At 45.9% G+C, this 19,020-nt stretch overlaps 1 protein-coding gene across 1 annotated transcript in view; it reads left to right on the plus strand.

Moving 5' to 3' along the window:
* Window positions 1-2,170: 2,170 nt before the first annotated feature.
* The window catches only part of CPE (carboxypeptidase E), a 65,645-nt gene continuing 48,795 nt past the window's right edge, over window positions 2,171-19,020 (plus strand). Inside the window, exon 1 of the mRNA XM_069493346.1 lies at window positions 2,171-2,438. Within this exon, the coding sequence (XP_069349447.1) occupies window positions 2,171-2,438 (268 nt within the window). The remainder of the gene's footprint in view (window positions 2,439-19,020) is intronic.

The raw sequence follows: 19,020 nt of genomic DNA on the forward strand, positions 1-19,020 counted from the left end.
GGATACAACCTTCTGCATAATTGTCTGTGAAGCCACAAACAAGTAACAGCTGACCTACACCTAAAACAGCCCAGACACTTGAAGACCAAGTTTTAGTTCCTTCAAACTGATGCCTTGGTGTATGTAGTATGCCCAGTAATTCATGAGGAGTGCTACCATTTACCAGATGAGGGGGAATTTACTTCAAACAGAGAACTTCCAGAATGTGCATTTTAGATCTGGAAGAGACCTTAGAGAACTTACAGGATGTTACTTCTCAAAGTGTGTTTGTCAATCAAACATTAAAATTAGAAACAACTGCTTTTCTTGTTGAAACCTAGAAGCTTGTTAATACGGGAAACCCACGTCAGACCTAATGAATTGGTGGGGGCTTGAGAATGGGCACATTTTACAAACTCTCCAGGTACTCTGTTGCACTCAAACGCTAGAGAATAGATAATATAATCTATTTGAAACCCCTCAAATGAGACCACATAGTAGTTATGATTCTACCCATTAAAAAATATTTTAAAAACCCCGTAAAATTGACATTTTGGAGAAAATAGAAAATTTGCCCTTTCTTGAAAGAGGCAGCTGAGGAGCAACACAGCACTTCAGTGAGTAACATGTTGTTTATATGTGTAGTTACTAGTCAATATGCCCCACCTAGCCACAAATTAGTGTGGTTACTTTAAATTACTAACATGAAAATCTTAACCTCCTACTTCTGAAGTTATTGGTTTTAGCTACTCTATTTTTTTCCTCTAGGTTTCCAAGGTTTCTGTTTGGGGGATGATTTTAGAAATATAATTATAACTCTGGTTTCAGACTTCTGGACCATGTAATCAAACACAGACTGGTCATAGTGGAAAATATACAGTTCCTGGCTCTCCCTACCCTGAGGAGGAAAATGGCTGGACCCACATCAACTCCACTGAGCGCTGTGTCTACACTGGCAGCTTCCCCCAAAGAAGATCCGTGCTGCTGGGGGATGTGTAGACGGTCAGGGAAGTTGCAGCCACCCTCTCCAGCAGCACCTCACCAACCGTGTCTGTGCTTTCAGTTTTGATCCAATAAAATCATCTAAATATCTGGATCCTTTTCCAGGTGAAAGTTCTTATTCTGTGCAATGCATTGTTAAACAGGTGGAGAAGGAGCAAGTTTAGAAAAAAATGTCTAACATGAAAAATAACCCACGTGGTGTCCAGTTTTCCCGCCTGGTTGCAATACCCAGTGGATTATTTATTTAGATTCGTGCTGTCCTCAGATCCCAACAGCAGCCTCCTCAGGGCAACATGGGCTACAGGAATACAAATCCTGGCTACGGGCGGGGCACTTAAAGCTGCAATAATTTTATATTTTTATAATAGCTTTGCGAAAGGAATGGAGGTGTCCCTTATCACCACCAGTTTCCTTTCTGGGACAGGGTTTAACCTCAGTGCCCAACTACACCCTTTGTCTGGCGAAGCCGCAGTCCTTGCGCGTGGCTGTCCCCGCGCGTGACAGAGGAGGCCGGTGCGCGCACAGACAGACATTCCTATCTGGGTTTTTTTCTTTTTCCAGGAATGTGCACAAATATAATTAAAGACAGTGTCTGCAAATTGCTAGAAAGCATTTCTAGTCTCTTAAACTTCTCAATAACAGGGCCTGGTGTTCTGATTTCTAGCCAGACTCTGCAGTAAGCGAAACCCGCCCCTGGGCCGCGTTCGGGCCGTGGATGCGGAGCAGAAGGCGAGCGGCGCCTGCCTTGTCCCTTCTCCCTGGAATAGTCTCCAGTTCTGGTGCAGGATGGACACCGATGGGCTTGGAATCCATGTCCCTTTAAAAGGCTCCGCTAACCATCCGGGAATATTTCTGCATATGCAGCGTCGTGGGTGGGTCACGGGTCTCTCGACGTCAGCGCCGCTCCGAGCCAGACCCCGGCTGTCGCCTCACCTGCGCGCAGCGGGCGCCATTGGCTCCGGCGGTTCCGACCCCGCGAGTCCCGCGCGGCGCCGCCCAGCAGCGGTTCCCCGGCGCTGTCCCCGGCGGGGGCGGGTGCGGAGCCTGCGGTCCCCAGCGCGGTCCCCGGCGCGGGCGGGTGCGGAGCCTGCGGTCCCCGGCGCGGTCCCCGGCGCGGGCGGTGCGGAGCCTGCGGTCCCCGGCGCGGTCGCGGGCGCACCGGTGCGGAGCCGGCGGGAGGCGGCGGGCCATGGCCGGGTGCGGGGCCCGGGCGCTGCTGGCGCTGGGCGCGCTGGCCGCCTGCGCGGGGCTCGTGGGCGCCGAGGCAGGCGCGCGGCGCCGGCGCGGGGACGGCCTGTCCTTCGAGTACCACCGCTACCCCGAGCTGCGCGAGGCGCTGGTGTCCGTGTGGCTGCAGTGTACCGCCATCAGCAGGGTCTACACGGCCGGGCGCAGCGCGGAGGGCCGGGAGCTGCTGGTGCTGGAGCTGTCCGACAACCCAGGTGTCCACGAGCCGGGTAAGGGCGCCGCGCCCGCCCTGGGGCCCGGGGGCGCGGGGCGGGGGGCTGGGGAGCCCCTGTGCGGTGTCTGGGGCGGGAGGTGGGAGGCGGAGGGAGGCAGGAGGTGGGGAGGACCCGGCCCAGGGGCTGCGGGAGGCCGGGCCGTCCCGAGCCGTCTCCCCGCGGTCGTGGGCTGGGGGCCGCGGGGGCCGCGCGCTCGGTTTGCGGCCGTGAAACTCCCGAGGGAATAACTGTCAGCCCCCGGGGGGTCTGGGGGAGTCGGCCCTCCTGGCTCACCGGGGTACAAGGATGAAGCAGAAGGCGGGGCTTAGGGGACAAGGCAGAGTCGTCTGTTAGGGTTCCTAATTCCCAGGACCCGCTCCTTGGGTCCCGCAGGCTCCGCGTGCGCATCTCCACCTGGACGTGCGCGAGGGCGGGGGGAGGGGGTGCACACGGGGCCGCGGGTGATCGAGGACGTTGGGGTGCTCGCGGGGCGGGGGGTGCTCTCGGGATGGGGGGGCGGGTGATCGGGGACGTTGGGGTGCTCGCGGGGCGGGGGGTGCTTTCGGGATGGGGGGCGGGTGCTCGGGACGTTGGGGTGCTCGCGGGGTAGGGGTGCTCTCGGGATTGGGGGGGCGGGCGCTCGGGACGTTGAGGTGCTCGCGGGGCGGGGGTGCTCGCGGGATGGGGGGCGGGTGCTCGGGGACGTTGAGGTGCTGTCGGTCGGGGCGGTGGTCTGTGCGGACTCGCAGGTCCTCCTACCAGGGCGGAAAAGTGGGCTCTGATAAGCGTTCCCATTTTGAAACTGCACGTGGTCTTTCTAAGGAGAAAGGACAATTCCATTTTGCCTGCTTTTAATCACGTAAGATGAATTGTTTGTCACCTGGTGTTTATTCCAACTGATATTCCCAAATAGCCATCCTATGCATCTTCCTTATAAGTGTGTCAAGGCACGTCGTAATTCATGTTAAATGTGATGTATTTAGTATTAATAAAAAGGTGTTTTAAAAATGTTGTAGGGGCTTTTTTCATTACGTTCTGCTGTTTGGAAATGATTTAGGCCTGGTCTTCTGATAATAAGGTGCTGCTAAAGTAATCTGGGCTAATAATATCAGCATGCAATGCTTATTTTTTTTTTTAATGACAAAGGAAGCAAGAAAAGTAGGCTAAAAATTCTCAAGAAAGGGCCAGAAGAGTTCTGTAATGATACATAGGGACGAAGCTGAGAAGGGATTAAAATAAGTGGTCAATAGACATTTTGATTTTCAAATGTATATGTATGGGTTGATCAAGAATAAATCTTCAGGAAATATTTCTTACCTTCAAAGAATATAAGAAAAAAGGTTTGCATAAGTTTGCTTTCAAAACCCCAAAATCAGATCCCAGAAAACATTTAATATAATGTACTCTAGTAGGATACGGCATGTAGAATAAGAAATTTTGAAAATTAGTTCATGCTATTTTCTGAAGATAAAGAAAAATTTTAAATGGACAACTTATTTTCAGGTAAATCAAATAAGTGAGGCCAAGACATCCCAGGCATAGTTAAAACTAATGTAAATATTTGTGATTATCCTGCTGCTACTTACTTAGAACCTTTGTTATCTACTTTTTGTAGATTGGTCCTCAGTTTGTTACATTGTTACTTCAAAGAGATTACATGAAAGCTAATGTTTAACTTTTTGTTGTCTTGTTTCAAATTTGGAAACAAAATGATAAAGTGATGTTACTGTTACAATGTGATATGCTTTTGAAAATGAAAACAATGGCGGTGGCTCATGCCTGTAATCCTAGCACTCTGGGAGGCCGAGGTGGGCAGATTGTTTGAGCTCAGGAGTTCGAGACCAGCCCGAGCAAGGGCAAGACCCCATCTCTACTGAAAATAGAAAGAAATTATATAGACAGCTAAAAATATATATATAGAAAAATCAGCCGGGCATGGTTGCACATGCCTGTAGTCCCAGCTACTCAGGAGGCTGAGGCAGAGGATAGCTTGAGCTCAGGAGTTTGAGGTTGCTGTGAGCTCGGCTGACGCCACGGCACTTTAGCCCGGGCAACAGAGTGAGACTCTGTCTCAAAAAAAAAAAAAAAAAAAAGAAAATGAAAACAATGATTCTTTTGCTTCAATATTTGGAATGTATAGTTCATCAAGATTTGCAAGTCCCTGATTGTGAACTCTATGATGTAGTGACTTTTTCTCCAGCATCCAGCTCAGGTTTGGCACATGGCAGGCCTGAATATACATTATGGAATAATATATATTATGGAAAAATATTCAATATATATTAATATTATGGAAAAAAGAATCAGTCAATAGCTGGATAACAGTGTTTTGATATAAAATGTTTTATTCCTCATCCACACAAAACATGTAGACTTAATTCATCTTACAAAAACAAACTCAGAAATGTACAATATGAGCTTTACAATTTCTTGTTAAATGAAGGAGACTTTAAGCCCATGGTATTCCTTACTAGTAGAATATAGAATGTTTATATCCATTGTATTTTTAAAAGTAGAAATAAACTATTATGAACCAACAGTAAAAAAACCTGTAAGGGCGATTTTCCCTCCACCACCTCTTATGAGCGGCAAGTAGGTTAGACACTTTCAGAAAGCTCATAAATCGGAGGTCTGGTCAGTACATACATTTGATAGTACTTGTGTAAATTCACAGGAAGTTTGGATAAAGGAAAATGTCCACCATTCTTAAGTGACCTTCAAATTCCTTTTAGATTAATTTTTTTTTTAATTAAAAACGAATCTCCCTACTATTGTGAGGCAGAAATGTGCTCGTTCAGTGTTTTTTGAGCACCTGGCCTCTCCATGTGGACCAGATGTCTGTGTGTTGCTCAGTGCCACACTGGGGAGCAGCCCCGGCCGCAGAGGATGCGAGAGTCAGAGCTTGAAGGACGGTGTGAGGACGTGTTGGGGACTCGGGAAAGGAAACTGGGGAAGCTCGTCGGGGGACTGGGTTACTGATGAATGGAGGACGAGAAGGCAGGACATGTGTAGATTATGGAAATCTACAAATTCCAAAGCAGCTCACATAGATGCATCTTTACGGAGTCCCTGCTTTTGGAAAAGGGCAACTAACTGTCTTAATTATTTTAGCCCTTTTGTTTGAAATAACATTCTGATTCAGCTTTAGAAAATAACGTTCAACTTAAATTCATTTACTTGACTCAAACTTTGATGAAGTTGCTCACACCCATTTTATTTTCCAGCAAGAGAGAGGTGCCAAGTTTGTTAATTAGTTTTCTTAATCTAGATTCTTTTCCTGAACTTCGAAAACAATGTAGCTAATTTCTAAGGGTTTAGTTATCATAATAGAAGAACTCCAACACAACAAAACAGCATGTTCCCGTACAGCACTTCCCAGTGGTAGAACAGCCAGTGAGAGGTGTACTTGGTTAGATTAGCGGTTTACAGACGGAGAAGTTTGTTGACACACCCAGCCTCTTCCTGAGTGGAAAGAAGTGATCTTATACCGGTTGGTGCAGGCTGTGGGCTGCACTTGAATTTATCTCCTGAAATGATTCAATCAGATGTTCAACATTTGAATTCATTACAAAAGGAAGAAAATTCCATTTTGACTTGATCAGCAAGGACCATCTACACCTGTTCTGTGATGACCCCATAGGAATCAGCTTGGTTCTTGCCCGGCTGAATGTTGGGTCTCAGTTGTCATTTTGTGTCACTTCGGGGATCTGCAATATCTGTGGGAGGAGGGTTGTGGGTATCAGCCAGCTTCAAGCAGCAGGACCACAGAGGGTCCTGACACGGTCACATCTCACACCCTGAGTCCGGACCCGATGGTTCCCGCTGTACTGAGAGTTTGTGCTTGCCACCGGCTTAGGGACCAGGTGAAGACTGTGCTTAGGCCGGGCCAGGGGCTGATTCCAGGCGCTCAGATAAATCCCCACTAGATGTGATACCTGCCAGGCACGATCATTTTCCTCACTTTCCTTTCCTTTTACTTATATTTTATACTTTTTTCTTATTTCCACACATAAGGACCCATGTGTTCCAAGCCAGACACATGTTTTCCTAGGCATGTGTATCCATTTTGAAACACAGTGTTCATGAAAGAAACCTTCATTGTGTCTGAGCGATGGAATCGTATTCCCAGACCACGCCTCCCAGAGTGAAACTCGAGTTAAGATTCGTTTATTTGAAACACTATTTCTTTTATATGTAGTTCAAGATTGCTTTTGGGAAGTAAATCTGACTTATAGCTGAAATGCTATCTCAAAAACATTCTTTAGAGCATGGATTTTTCTCTCTCGAAGGCTGTAATGATTATTTTGGACTTATTCCTCCCCTCCTCCTTCCCTGTGAATTTATATGCTTTAAAGTTTGAAGTGTATAAATGCCGGCATGCATTGGCCAAATATTGTGATGGAACATTTAATGTTGGCAAAATTTCTACACAACTTGAAAAAACAAGCTGGGGATTTTGATTATTTGTGTGGCCTCTTTTCATAACAGACCAGTATCTATTTGTGGGAAATGATTACAATTAAGTAACACCTTATAGGTGGTGAAGATAGATGTTAGATTTGGGGGAAGAATCTAGATCTACCTCATGTGGTCAAGAGCTATTTTTAGACTGAGTGCGTCAACACAGCTTTTGCCAGAAGTCCTGCTCTCGACTGGCTTGTGATTGGCTGATGGATGAGGGGGTGGGGCTCCCCCAGCCTTAGATCCTTTGTTCAGAGGGAGGCAGCTTCTGAGAAAGCTGATTGGAGAGGAGGCAGGTGGATCCCTGAACCTGGTTGCCTGTGGTGAAAGCCCCACTCTGCATGCTCCTCCTTTGGGAGAGAGATTATTAAGAAATACAAACTGGCCCCCGTAAGGAATGACACACCAACCCAGCTTTTCCCAAAGCGTATTCAGTGGAACCTTAGATCAGCAAGGTTTGATAGGTATTAGGTAAGAAAAGATAAACAGGTTTGTATGTTGCAAGGCTTACCAGAGCTCTGAATATGCTAATGTATGTTTCAAATCTCCAAGTTAGATGCACATTGGGCAGTATTTTCCAATCGTCTTTCACCATGGAATTCCCACCCCCCCTTCTTATTTAAAAAGGAAGCTGATCTTGAAGCTGGTGCTGCACTAGCTTGAGAAACAGCCTTGGCGTCAGCACTGGTCACCATGGCACTAAGATTGGGGGGGGCAATTCTCCAGCAGAGGGTCTTGTGCAGGGAGCACTTCCCGGTGGGGAATGTGTTTCCCATTTTCCCCCATAAACAGCTGGGATAGTGGTTTATGTACAGAAAGCTCTTGAGATTACGCTTACTGCATTCAGAGCTCGATTCTGAGGTCACGAGACTTGGACATACGACAGATCATTCTGACTGGGAAGATAAAGTTAGACAAATGCGTCCCAGCTCATCTTTGATTGTTAAATAGCCTCATGCTTCTAACTTCTGTTTCCCTCCTTTTCTTGTCTATAAAATGGGAATACTTTACAACTCAGACCTCACAGGATTGCCCTGAGGCTGAAGTAGTGTAGTATTTATATGTAGAAATAAAATTAATGACGTTGCTTACATCTGGTTATTAAGAAGACGGCTAATTTGTAAACTTTTTTTTCTTTTACTTTCAGTTGGTCTGAAAAGTGTGCTCCCTGGGGTTCATAGTCATTTAGTATGGACACCCTTGGGGTCTGTGCCTCCCCCCGCCCCCCACCACTTGCCACACGAAGACCCCCGAGGACAGTGCCCACAGGCCTTGCTGACAGCCCCAAGGACTCTTCCCTCTTCTCACTGTTTTCTCTTCCTCCCCCCCCTCCTCCCTCCCTTCAGAGTCTCACTCTTTCACCCAGGCTGGAGTGCAGTGGTGTCGTCATAGCTCACAGCAGCCTCAAACTCCTGGGCTCAAGCAATCCTCCTGCCTCAGCCTCCTGAGTAGCTGGGACACAGGCCCGGTTAAGTTTTTTCTATTTTTAGTAGAGGCGGGGTCTTGTTCTTGCTTAGGCTGGTCTGGAACTCCTGAGCTCGAGTGATCGGCCCACCTCGGCCTCCTAGAATGCTAGGATTACAGGCGTGAGCCACCTCGCCCGGCCCCAGTGGCTAATTATTTTAAGAATGGATGCAAGTCATTTATTCTCTACCTGAGCCTAAATATAATTTTACTTAAATTCAGGTTGCTAAAAAATCCCTTGCTGTGGTTACACATGTCAAGGTGATTGAGAGAAATGACAATTATCTCATTTATTGGCCCAGTGGAGGCAGCTCCTCATATGTTCAGATCCCAAAGCGATGCTGTCTGATTGGACCACCCAGTTTCTCTTCCTACATAGCTTAGACTGTGCAAAACCAGAAAATCTTTCCTTCCCTATGCAGCTGCTATTTGCTGACATTATATAATTTTTTTTCTAAGAAATATCCTAGAGATAATTCTCAACAACTTGCACAAATTATAACCGTTTTTTTGTTTTTTTTTTTTTTTTTTTAGACAGGGTTTTGCTCTGTTGCCCAGGCTAGAGTGCAGTGGCATCATCACAGCTCACTGTGGCCTCAAACTCCTGGGCTCAAGGGATCCTCCTGCTTCAGCCTCCTAAGTACTGGGATTACAGGTGCCTGCCACCATGCCTGGCTAATTTTTCTATTTTTAGTAGAGACAGGGTCTTACTCTTGCTTAGGCTGGTCTCGAACTCCTAGTCTCAAGAGGCCCTCCTGCCTCAGCCTCCCAAAGTGCTAGGATTACAGGCATGGGCCACTGCACCCAGCCTCAAATCATAAACTTTGACCATGAGTTTAGGGCACCAAAACTTCAATACAAAAGTTGAGTTGTCACCTCCCTGGGTGTGTCCTGAATACCCTTTTTCTTTTTCTTTTTCCTAGCCAAAGGGTAATTTCTAAAACAACCTTTCCTTGTAACTATTGCTGTATAGCATTCCACGCTGAAATCGACTTTCCGTGGTGAAAACATAGGCCTTTGTTAATATAATTAACAATTTCAGTTTAATTTAGGGAACATTTAATGAACACCCACTATGTGATGCTGTTTTACTCTATCTGCCGGCCACCCTTTGAAGCAAGTCTTGAAGTGTGTTGTTGTATCGCGTGCTTTGGAGTCACCGTTTCACGCAGGCTGAAGCTGCACTTGCACTGCGACCCCGGGCCCCGCGGTTCTGCGAAGCTCTGCTGCGTGCAGACACAGAGGTCAAGGGCTTCCTTCCATACCCGTCCTTGACACAGCAAACATGAAGACAGTATCCGTGGGGGGCTGCGGAGAATGTTAAAGACATTTGCAAAATAAAATATTTTTTGTTTATTTTGTGTGTGTTTTAGGTGTGGTGCTGGACATCTGACTTTAAAGTACAACAGTCCTATTGAAATAGTTTCATTTGCTTCCAATCGTGACATTGTTCAGTACAGATTTTTGTTTTTTGAAGTTTACTAGAAGAAACCAGCCTTACTCGTTATGGGAACTCAGTAAATGTTAAGCCAGATTCTCGACATAATTAGCATCGTGGGAATTAAGTTAATGCACTTTTGGAAACTGCATCAACTCCACAAGATCTCACACAAAGAGAAATCAGCATGTTAAATGTCTTTTCTCAAGAATCAAATTCAGTTTTTGGAAAATACCAAAGCAGTAAAAAAATATAGATATATGATTCTCATGTGAATACTTGTAGATCTATAGTGAGGGATACTCTGTTAGACATATAGACTAAAATACTATCTGGACGTGTAAGTTTTGTCTAGGTTTTGATAATGGCCAGATAATTGTGAATGCAGAAGGCATCTTAAATTGTTTTAGATTTAAAATTAGTGTATTTATAGATTTCACTTGGCTCTACAAAATAACCTTCTTTTTTTTTTTGAAACAGTGTCTCACTCTGTTGCCTAGGCTACAGTGCTGTGGCATCAGCGCGGCTCACAGCAACCTCAAACTCTGGGCTCAAGAGATCCTTCTGCCTCAGCCTTCCCAGGAGTTGGGACTACAGGCATGTGCCACCATGCCCAGCTAATTTTTTCTATATGTTTCAGTTGTCCAGATAATTTCTTTCTATTTTTTTAGTAGAAATGGGGTCTCGCTCTTGCTCAGGCTGGTCTCGAACACCTGACCTCGAGCAATCCTCCCGCCTCAGCCTCCCAGAGTTCTGGGTTACAGGCATGAGCCACCGCACCCGGCCTGAATATATTAAATTTATATATACTGTTTGAAATGTTTAAAATAATTTACTTAATTAAGTGGCCAAATCTCTTTTTAAAGTGAGTATAGAATTTGTTATATTTTTAAATAGATTAATACGATTTGTAAACTGAAGTTAAGTGTTTACGGATGAACTAAGATTTTCAATTTATAAGTTGTAACTAATAAACTGAATATTGATTTAAAAAAATTTTTTTTTCTGGAGGCCTAGTATACAGTGTGAATATTGATTTTAAAAGACAAAGTTAATTTCCAGTCTTTTCTATTCATACAAGTCACCCTCCAGGGCATCCGAAAGCTTGCATTTAACGTTAGTTTCTGCCCATCAGGGCCCAGACTCAGAACTTAAATTAGGGAGTCTTTTCTTAAAGTTTTTTTCTTTTTGTCTTTTTTGTTTATTTTTTTATTTCAGGATATTATGCAAATGTTTACATTACACATATTGCCTTTGCCCCACCTGAGTCAGAGCTTCAAGCGTGTCCATCCCCCAGACGGTGCACACCATACCCATTAGGTGTGAATATACCCATCCTCCCCTCCTACCTGCCTGACACCCAATGAATGTTATTACTATATGTGCACATAAATGTTGATCAGTTTTTACCAATTTGATGGTGAGTACATGTGGTGCTCATTTTTCCATTCTTGTGATACTTCACTTAGTAGAATGGGCTCCAGCTCTATCCAGGATAATATAAGAGGTGCTAGATCACCATTGTTTTTTGTGGCTGAGTAGAACTCCATGATATACATAGACCACGTTTTATTAATCCACTCATGTATTGATGGACACTTGGGTTGTTTCTACATCTTTGCAATTGTGAATTGTGCTGCTATAAACATTCTAGGGCAGATATCTTTTTTATAGAATGTCTTTTGTTCCTTTGAGTAGATGCCCAGTAATGGGATTGCTGAATCAAATGGTAGTTCTACTTGTAGCTCTTTGAGGTATCTCCATGTTGCTTTCCACAGAGGTTGCACTAGTCAGTCCCACCAGCAGTGTCTCTCCACATCCACACCAACATTTAGTGTTTTGGGACTTTTTGATAAAGGCCCTTCTCACTGGAGATAAGTGGTTTTGATTTGCATTTCCCTGATGATTAGAGATGTTGAGCATTTTTTCATTTGTTTATTTTGGCCATTATTCTGTCTTCTTTTGAAAAGTTTCTGTTCATGTCCTTCGCCCACTTGTCTGCCTGTTTGTTTTTTTCACTTTCATCTAAAATCTATCTTTCTTGCAGAGACGCTCTGGCTGCTTTTTCTTGTCCGCCATCTTGCCTCCCCTCAGGGAGTCTTTTTCTGAAAGAATTTTTGTTATTTCTTGATTCCAAATGCAGGAGCTGCAGAAGATTTTGGAGGTGTTGAACATGTCCAAAATACCTGCTCGAAATGCTTGCTTCTATGTGTTAATGTGCTGGAAGGATATTCTACAAGCTTTCCTCAAAATATCTTCCTTCAGGTTAGAATAACTCCGGGCTGAGTGTTGCTGGGAGTGGTCTCCCCAGAGTGTGGACTGGCCAGAGTCGCACCTGCGGGTAAGCGCGTTGTGCGTTTTCATATGCACAGGCTGTGCCCAGGGTCCCTGTGCCCCTCACCTGCTTCAGCCCCTGCTGTGCTCTCTGTGGGTGAGCTGTGGACTGCGCCGGGGACACTGTATTAAAAGAGCATGTTAATTTTACTCGTGTGTCTACACTGGGGGACTGTCTATTGAGGACGACTCTAGGGCTTCCTCTGGCAGTAAAACCGTGGACTGTGTGGTAATTACGGTTAGTATTTCGAGATCCCTTTTCCGTTATTCTCAGGCTTCTGGGACGCTGTTTGCAGTTGGTTCAGCTTGCTGGGTAGACGGGTGTTGAGGGCACCTCCTACTGTTTTAACAAACGTTTCCCCTTCTCCTTTGATGCAATTTCAGTTTGCACAAATCGTATCTTGAAAAATCACATCTAACTTTCAGGAACATCAGTTCAGTGTGAGTTTGGGGATATTTTTTCCTGAATAATTTAGAAACTCTTATTTTTGTTGCTGTTATTATTTTAACATTGAAGCTGAACCCGGTGGTTGCTGTAATTCCGTGACCTCTCTGCGCAGGGAGAGCGAGTGAATGGGAGTGTGTTTCTTAGAGAGTGTTCGGAAGGGTCAGACTTGCCAGTATTTTCTCAGAAATTCACGGGGTAAAGGAACGTGTTTCCGGGCTCCATAAAGACAGCAGCATAAGGAAATCATTCATCCCTCTGCCAACATTTCCGAAAGGCCAGGAAGGCTCTGGTTTGTGGAACCCACACACTTTCCAGGCTGTGCCCGGGTCTCAGGCCGAGTAACAGGAAAGCTTTGCTATGGAAAGGCCCCGCTAGCAGCTCGCAGGTGTGAATCAGCCGAACTGGACAGGTCACCGAGAAAAAATAGAGCCATTCATTCAGCAGGCGTTTGGAAATACCGGAGAGAAACGCTCCCAAACCAGTTCTCATTCGGAAATCTCGCTCCGGAGCAGGGGAGGCCATAGTGAGGTGCCGCGTCTCGTCTGTGCGTGGCCGTGTCTGTAGCTCCACGTGCTTATCTAACCGCGACAGCCCGGGGCCTGCTCTGAGTGACACTCTGCGAATCGAAGAGCTATTTCCAAAGGGAGAGGCAGCAACAGGCTCTCGCCAACACGCGGTGTGGGGCACCGGCCCGTCCGCGGGCTTGTGACGGCGGGAGGTCAGCAGGGGGGGCGTTCGGGGGCCGTGGGGTCTGAGCAGGGTCTGAAGGACGAATAAAACCTGGGACGCAGGAGTGAGGACGTCACTCTCAGCCGTGAGAGATCATTCACACTGTGTCCTTTTCCTCATTGTCTGGAGTGTGGTGACAGAGAAGCACTCAGCACGCGTGTGCCAGACAGTTGTGTCACGTTAACGTGGAATCTTCATCTTGTTGGAGAAGACAGTTTTCAGGATGTCGGCCTTGGGGTTGGTTTCCCTCATCTGGCCGGTGGAGCTACTCGAATGGAGCTTGTGCTAACATATGCGTGTATGTTAGCATGTGTGTGTGTAATGTAGGTAAGTCAGGCACACAATATGGTTATAGGACATATTGTATAAGTGTATATTCAGCATGTAATGTATTATTAATACATTGTAATAAGCAACAGTTGATTGCTAATACTTTTCCACCTAGGTAGCTGTTACTGAACACTCTCTAAAGTCATGGAGGAAAAAGATGTAATTTTGTTGGGCTAATTTCCAGCCGTTAAATATAGCTCAATTCTGTTCTGTTTTGACTATATAATTCAAAAGCTATGTTTAAAAACAAAACTACAAAAATAAGAACAGCAAACAAAAAAAGCCATGTAGTTTGAGTTACTGAAGGAGAACTGAGCACAGAGCTGTTCTCCGTGCATTGGCAGCTGTTCTAGAACATTCCTCCAGCTGCGTTTGAGTAACGATCATGTAGCTTGTCAGATGCCTTGGGAGAGAAATTCGCTATGCAGAAATATTTAGTGCTTAACCAATGTTTCCAATTATAGGCTTTTGATTAGGGTGAGTTTATATTGAATTACTCCTAATGTCAAACCCAGTCTTCGTTAGTGCCCCATAGAATTGTGAGAGAATTATAGAATTTTCTGTCCTAGCTGGAAGGAACACTCTCATTTTACAGATGATTAGGTTGAGCTCTAGAGAGAGATTAAGCACCCTGCCCCCAGTTGTGACGCGAGGAGCCTGGACTTGTTTCCTGCTGCACGGCAGGTGCTCCCTTTAGAGCCCGTCCCAGGACAAGGCACACGGGGGTGGGGGGTGAACATAACTGTTTCTTCCGTGGTCAGCGAGGACCGTGAGCTGTTGCGTGAACTGAAGTCTGGGAAGGGTTCACTGGAATGTGACTTATCAGTGTGTTTTCAAACCCTCAGGGCAGAGCCGCCTCCTGTGCTCTGTGAAGGGTCCGGGTGAGGCTCGAGTGGGTGGACGGGCCGGGGTAGCGGAGTCAGGAAAGCACTGGCATAAGTCACTCCCGAGTGTGTGCGCTCTCTGCAGGCACACGCAGAAAATGCTGTTTTTCTTGGCAGCAGAATCCACTGTCTAGGAAGAAACAGGCTTTTGTTGGAAGACTGCTCTGATGCAGGGCTGGGTCTGCAGGGCTGAGGATGAGCTGTGCTGGATGGAAAGGTCGAGAGTCAGAGGAGGAGGGAATGACGTAAGGGCTGGTGGCTTCAGAGGGACTTTGGGGATAATAGAAATGTTGGATGGGGACATCAGCAGAATCTATTATGTGCCACAGAGATTTGTGGAGTAAATTTCTTTGGAAGATGGGACGAAGTGCTTTGTCTTGCTGCAAGACAGGCATTGGCAAAACCCAAGATTGTCCCAGGAAGGACAGTTTCATGTACGTTGCAATACGACTGAGAGAGCTATGAGCAGAGACCAGAAACCCACCACACTATGGTGCTTCCTGGAACACAGACACGCAATCTCAGGGGGAACTTAAGCCAGGCATCTCCCACTTCCCTGACCATTCAGGTGCCTGAATTACATAGTCCAGATTGGACTCCTGGTCCCCCTGGGCCTTAGGATGGGTGCTGTGGCTTGTGGGGGCAGCCCTCGGTGAGTGCCACGCAGGAGTTGTGTGTGTGGTGCTGGCAGTTAGGGGTGGATGAGGCTTCCTTTTAAAAAATCGTACGTGTGTGGGTCCGTTCCTGTGTCTGCATTAAATTCTAATGTGGAAATGTTATCTGTGCTCAAGGAGATGACAGATGTGTTTAGCATGTTTTGCAAATCAACGATCATTACGCAGTTTCTCAAAGAACTTTATTTCCATATTTGTGAATTTCTTATAAAACATGTTAAAATGTCATAAGAATTATTGATGTTATATTGCATATTTAATAAATATCCTTTATTAAAAAGAACAAATATGTATAGAAACTATATCTGGAATAAAAGGGCCTCCTTAAATTATAGTGCGGATAATAGTGGTATACATCATTGTTAGAATTTAAGAATATATATGAAATACATGTGAGTGACATTTTTTGTTTTGATTTTTGTCCTAAGAGTAACTCCACCAAAATGATTAGATGTTATGTTCTGTGGGTGGTTCATGGTCAGGGTATCGGCCAGCAAGACATCCCCGAGTCTCCAGGCTGGTGTTCGAGTGACAGGGCGTGTTTTCATGTGAGCAGGAAATGGACGAATAATGCAGTGAAGAGACTTGAGATAATTTCACAGTTAATTTGGGGTAAAATGACTTTCATTTTGGTTATCACTTTACGCCTAGTGAAAGTATTGGGTCTGAATTATTCAGACAATTGCAGCAATTGCCCGCTGCATCTGCGTGTAGCCATAACCTTGGGTGTTAATGGGAGTGGGGTCGGGACCCGGTCGGGGGACGGGGTGGAGAAGAGGGTCTGTGTGTGGGGTCGGCGCCCACCACTGGAACGATCCGACTGGACAGTTTTATTAGCAGCCACTTACTTGACAGTCTAAAAACAAATAACTTTCGGGGGCCCTTTTTCAACTTCTGTTATGTAAATGGATTATGATGAAAAGAGTGTGTACCAGATTTCATCTTGTTTCTTGCTTTCTGTTAAATATGTTATATTCAGGTTAGAAGCTAAATAGCACAGGATAAAACTTGAAATAGTAGGTTCTGTGCATTATCTGAAGTTCAAAGGTATTACATGTCAATTCACAGGTAGAGAATTGTACAGGACAGTTGGGAAATGTCTTTTAACCCTCAGAGGAAGCTCCCTGGGCACACGCAGACCCGTAGGTGCGTGCGGTGCTTTGGAAGCAGAATTGCTAAAAAGCAAACTTGCAGTGCAAAGCGTGTAACCCCGTCTTGCAGGCCTGCGCCAGAGCACGGGCTAACTCTAACACGAAGACAAGTCCTCCCTTCTCCTAAGTTACTAAAACACTAGATGGGTTTTTACCCAGCCAGTTATTCTAAATCCACGACAACTTTTTCCTCTCACAAAGGTGTTGCTTTAAAGATGTTTCATTTACTTTGCCCTCCTTTTTTCCTACTCCCTCCAAAGGAAAAAAGTGTGTGGGGGTTGAAATTTCAAAGACAGCAGAGTTTTCATTAAAAAAACAACCACTTTTCAGACAATCAGATTTGTTCTCTGCACATGAGGTTTTTAGTCCTTGGGAGACACGTGACATCACGTCCCTGAGCGGGTTTCTGGAGTCCCCGGTAGCAGAGCTGGGGCCCTGGGTGGTGCGGGGACTGGGTGTGGGCGGCGTCAGGTGCTGACGATATCACATAAGTTAGGATGATAGAGATGGTTAAAAAATACGAAGACACAGAAAATAACATTTAAAATGAAGGAAGAAAGTGAAGGCAACTGAAAACAAAAAGCTTTAAAACACAGAGTAAGTTAGAAAATAAAGGAAAAAAATTAAAGTTTGAAGATGAGCTGAGCAAAAATGTTTAGGTGTTGTGGAGAGAGAATGAATCCGCTTTACATGTTTTGCCCACACTTATGTAATGCTTAGTGTATGCTGTTTAAAAACTTAACTCATCCACATAACCCATGATCCGTGTGGGGTTGGTACTGCTATTATTGCCACTCTGTTAGGAAACTGAGGCCCAGAGAGGTTCAATGATTTGTTTAATATCATGAGTTTGTAAGTGGCAAAACCAAGATTAGACTGTATGTATACATAGCTGCCTTGTTAAGTAAATGCACAGCTCAGTGAGTTAGACACCTGTTTGTTTTGTCTTCCTCCCTTCCGAGACTGGCTCCTCTCTGCTTACCCTTCTCCCAACCCTTTGTGGGGAAATGTTCCTTCTTAGGAAGTGATTTGAGTGGCAGTCCCTGCCCTCTTTCCAAGCTCTCAACACACACATCTTTCTACCTCACCCTCGTATCTCGAGTCTACATATATTTCCAGACGTTATCTTAGATTTTCTACATTTTCATCAGATAAAAAAATATAATTCCCTTTTATGGGTCAGATTGTCATTGCAACTTAGACATGGAGCTGTATTAAAAGTAAGATTTAATTGTTATTTTGAACAATTCATATGAGGTAACTTAGAGGCTGGAAGCAATAAGAGCATTATTCTGATATTTTCTACATTATTTATTTCATTGTTCACTGAAGTCGGAGACACTGTTAGTAAAAGACTGATAAGACCATGTACCAGTGAGAATTTTCTAAGACATTAACATCTGTCTTTGTATTCAGGACTGTCAGGCCCACACGTGCACGCACAGGCACACACACGTGCGCCTTTAATCTAGGAACGCAAGGAAGTCAGGAACCCAACGGAGACGAATGTTTAAGCATGGAGGAGCACATGGCTTTTCAAGAGAGCCCTGGTTTGAGGTCAGTGAAAAAAATCTAGGCAGTGACAATACTTTAGCTAAAGTATCTGATCATTATAGCTTCGAGGATCTGAAATTTTAAGGTGGGTGGCTTATTTCACTCGAAAATCCAGTATTTTTTCTGAAGTGGGTGTTGCCATGGTAACAGAATGAAGACTGATTTCACTGGCTTCCTGTTTGTACATTAATACTGGCCTCCTGCTGGTTTTTATTGAGGAGACCATCTGGCGGGGCTGGGTTAACGGCACAGCTCTGCTGAGAATGGCAGGGGGGCACACTCAGGTGGGAAGGACAGGCTTTGCAGACATCAGTTGTTTTAACCAGGCCGTGACCAGGAAGTTCCCCTTCAAATCACTGCCCATTAGAGCCAATCAATTTCATGACTCTAGGCTTTGACACTAGAAACTAAAGGGCTAAACGTTGGTCCCCACGGGAATGTTGGAGAAGTCTCTTTAGGAGGCGCCGCGGGAGCGGGTGGTTTGTGGATAATCTCGGGCCTTCGCTGGCCGTGGTGCAGCCCCAGAGCAGCTCGGCCCCCCTTCCGTCTGTGTCGTCGCAAAGGTGCCCCCCGCCCCTGAGCTCTGGGCGCCTGGGCGCGCCGTGGAGGGGACGGTGCCCTGGAGGCGGCGGGGTCAGGTCACGGAACACGATGTCGCGGGGGGGAGGCGGTGAGGGTCCCCGCCCGCCCCCGCCTTGCACGCAGTCGTGACCCGCAGGTTGAGGCCGTTTGTATGAGAGACTAAAACTAAAGGGTGGACTCAGTTTGGCTGTTTTTTGACCCTGAGTCTTTCAATGCGCAGATGAAATCTTGATCGGGAAAGATCGATAAGAGGATGTGCCAGCGTTTTTCTGCTACTGTGGTGGCCTCGCCCTGGCGCCAGCCTGGATGGACCAACCGTCTTGGGCTGCAGTTTCTTTACACTTTGCGCTCGCCCGGACCCTCCCCGCTGCTGAATTCTCTGAAACTTCATCGCGGGAGCGTGTGTGAGCGCATGCATGTGTGCACGTGTGAGCATGTGTGTGAGCGTGTGTGAGTGCGTGTGTGCACGTGTGTGCGCACATGTGTGAGCACGCATGTGCTTTGGGGCCATGTTTCTGTGGGTGCGTCAGGATCTGAGGCTACAGGAC

This window comes from Eulemur rufifrons, chromosome 18 (assembly GCF_041146395.1).
Source record: "Eulemur rufifrons isolate Redbay chromosome 18, OSU_ERuf_1, whole genome shotgun sequence".
NCBI classification, from domain to species: Eukaryota; Metazoa; Chordata; class Mammalia; order Primates; family Lemuridae; genus Eulemur; species Eulemur rufifrons.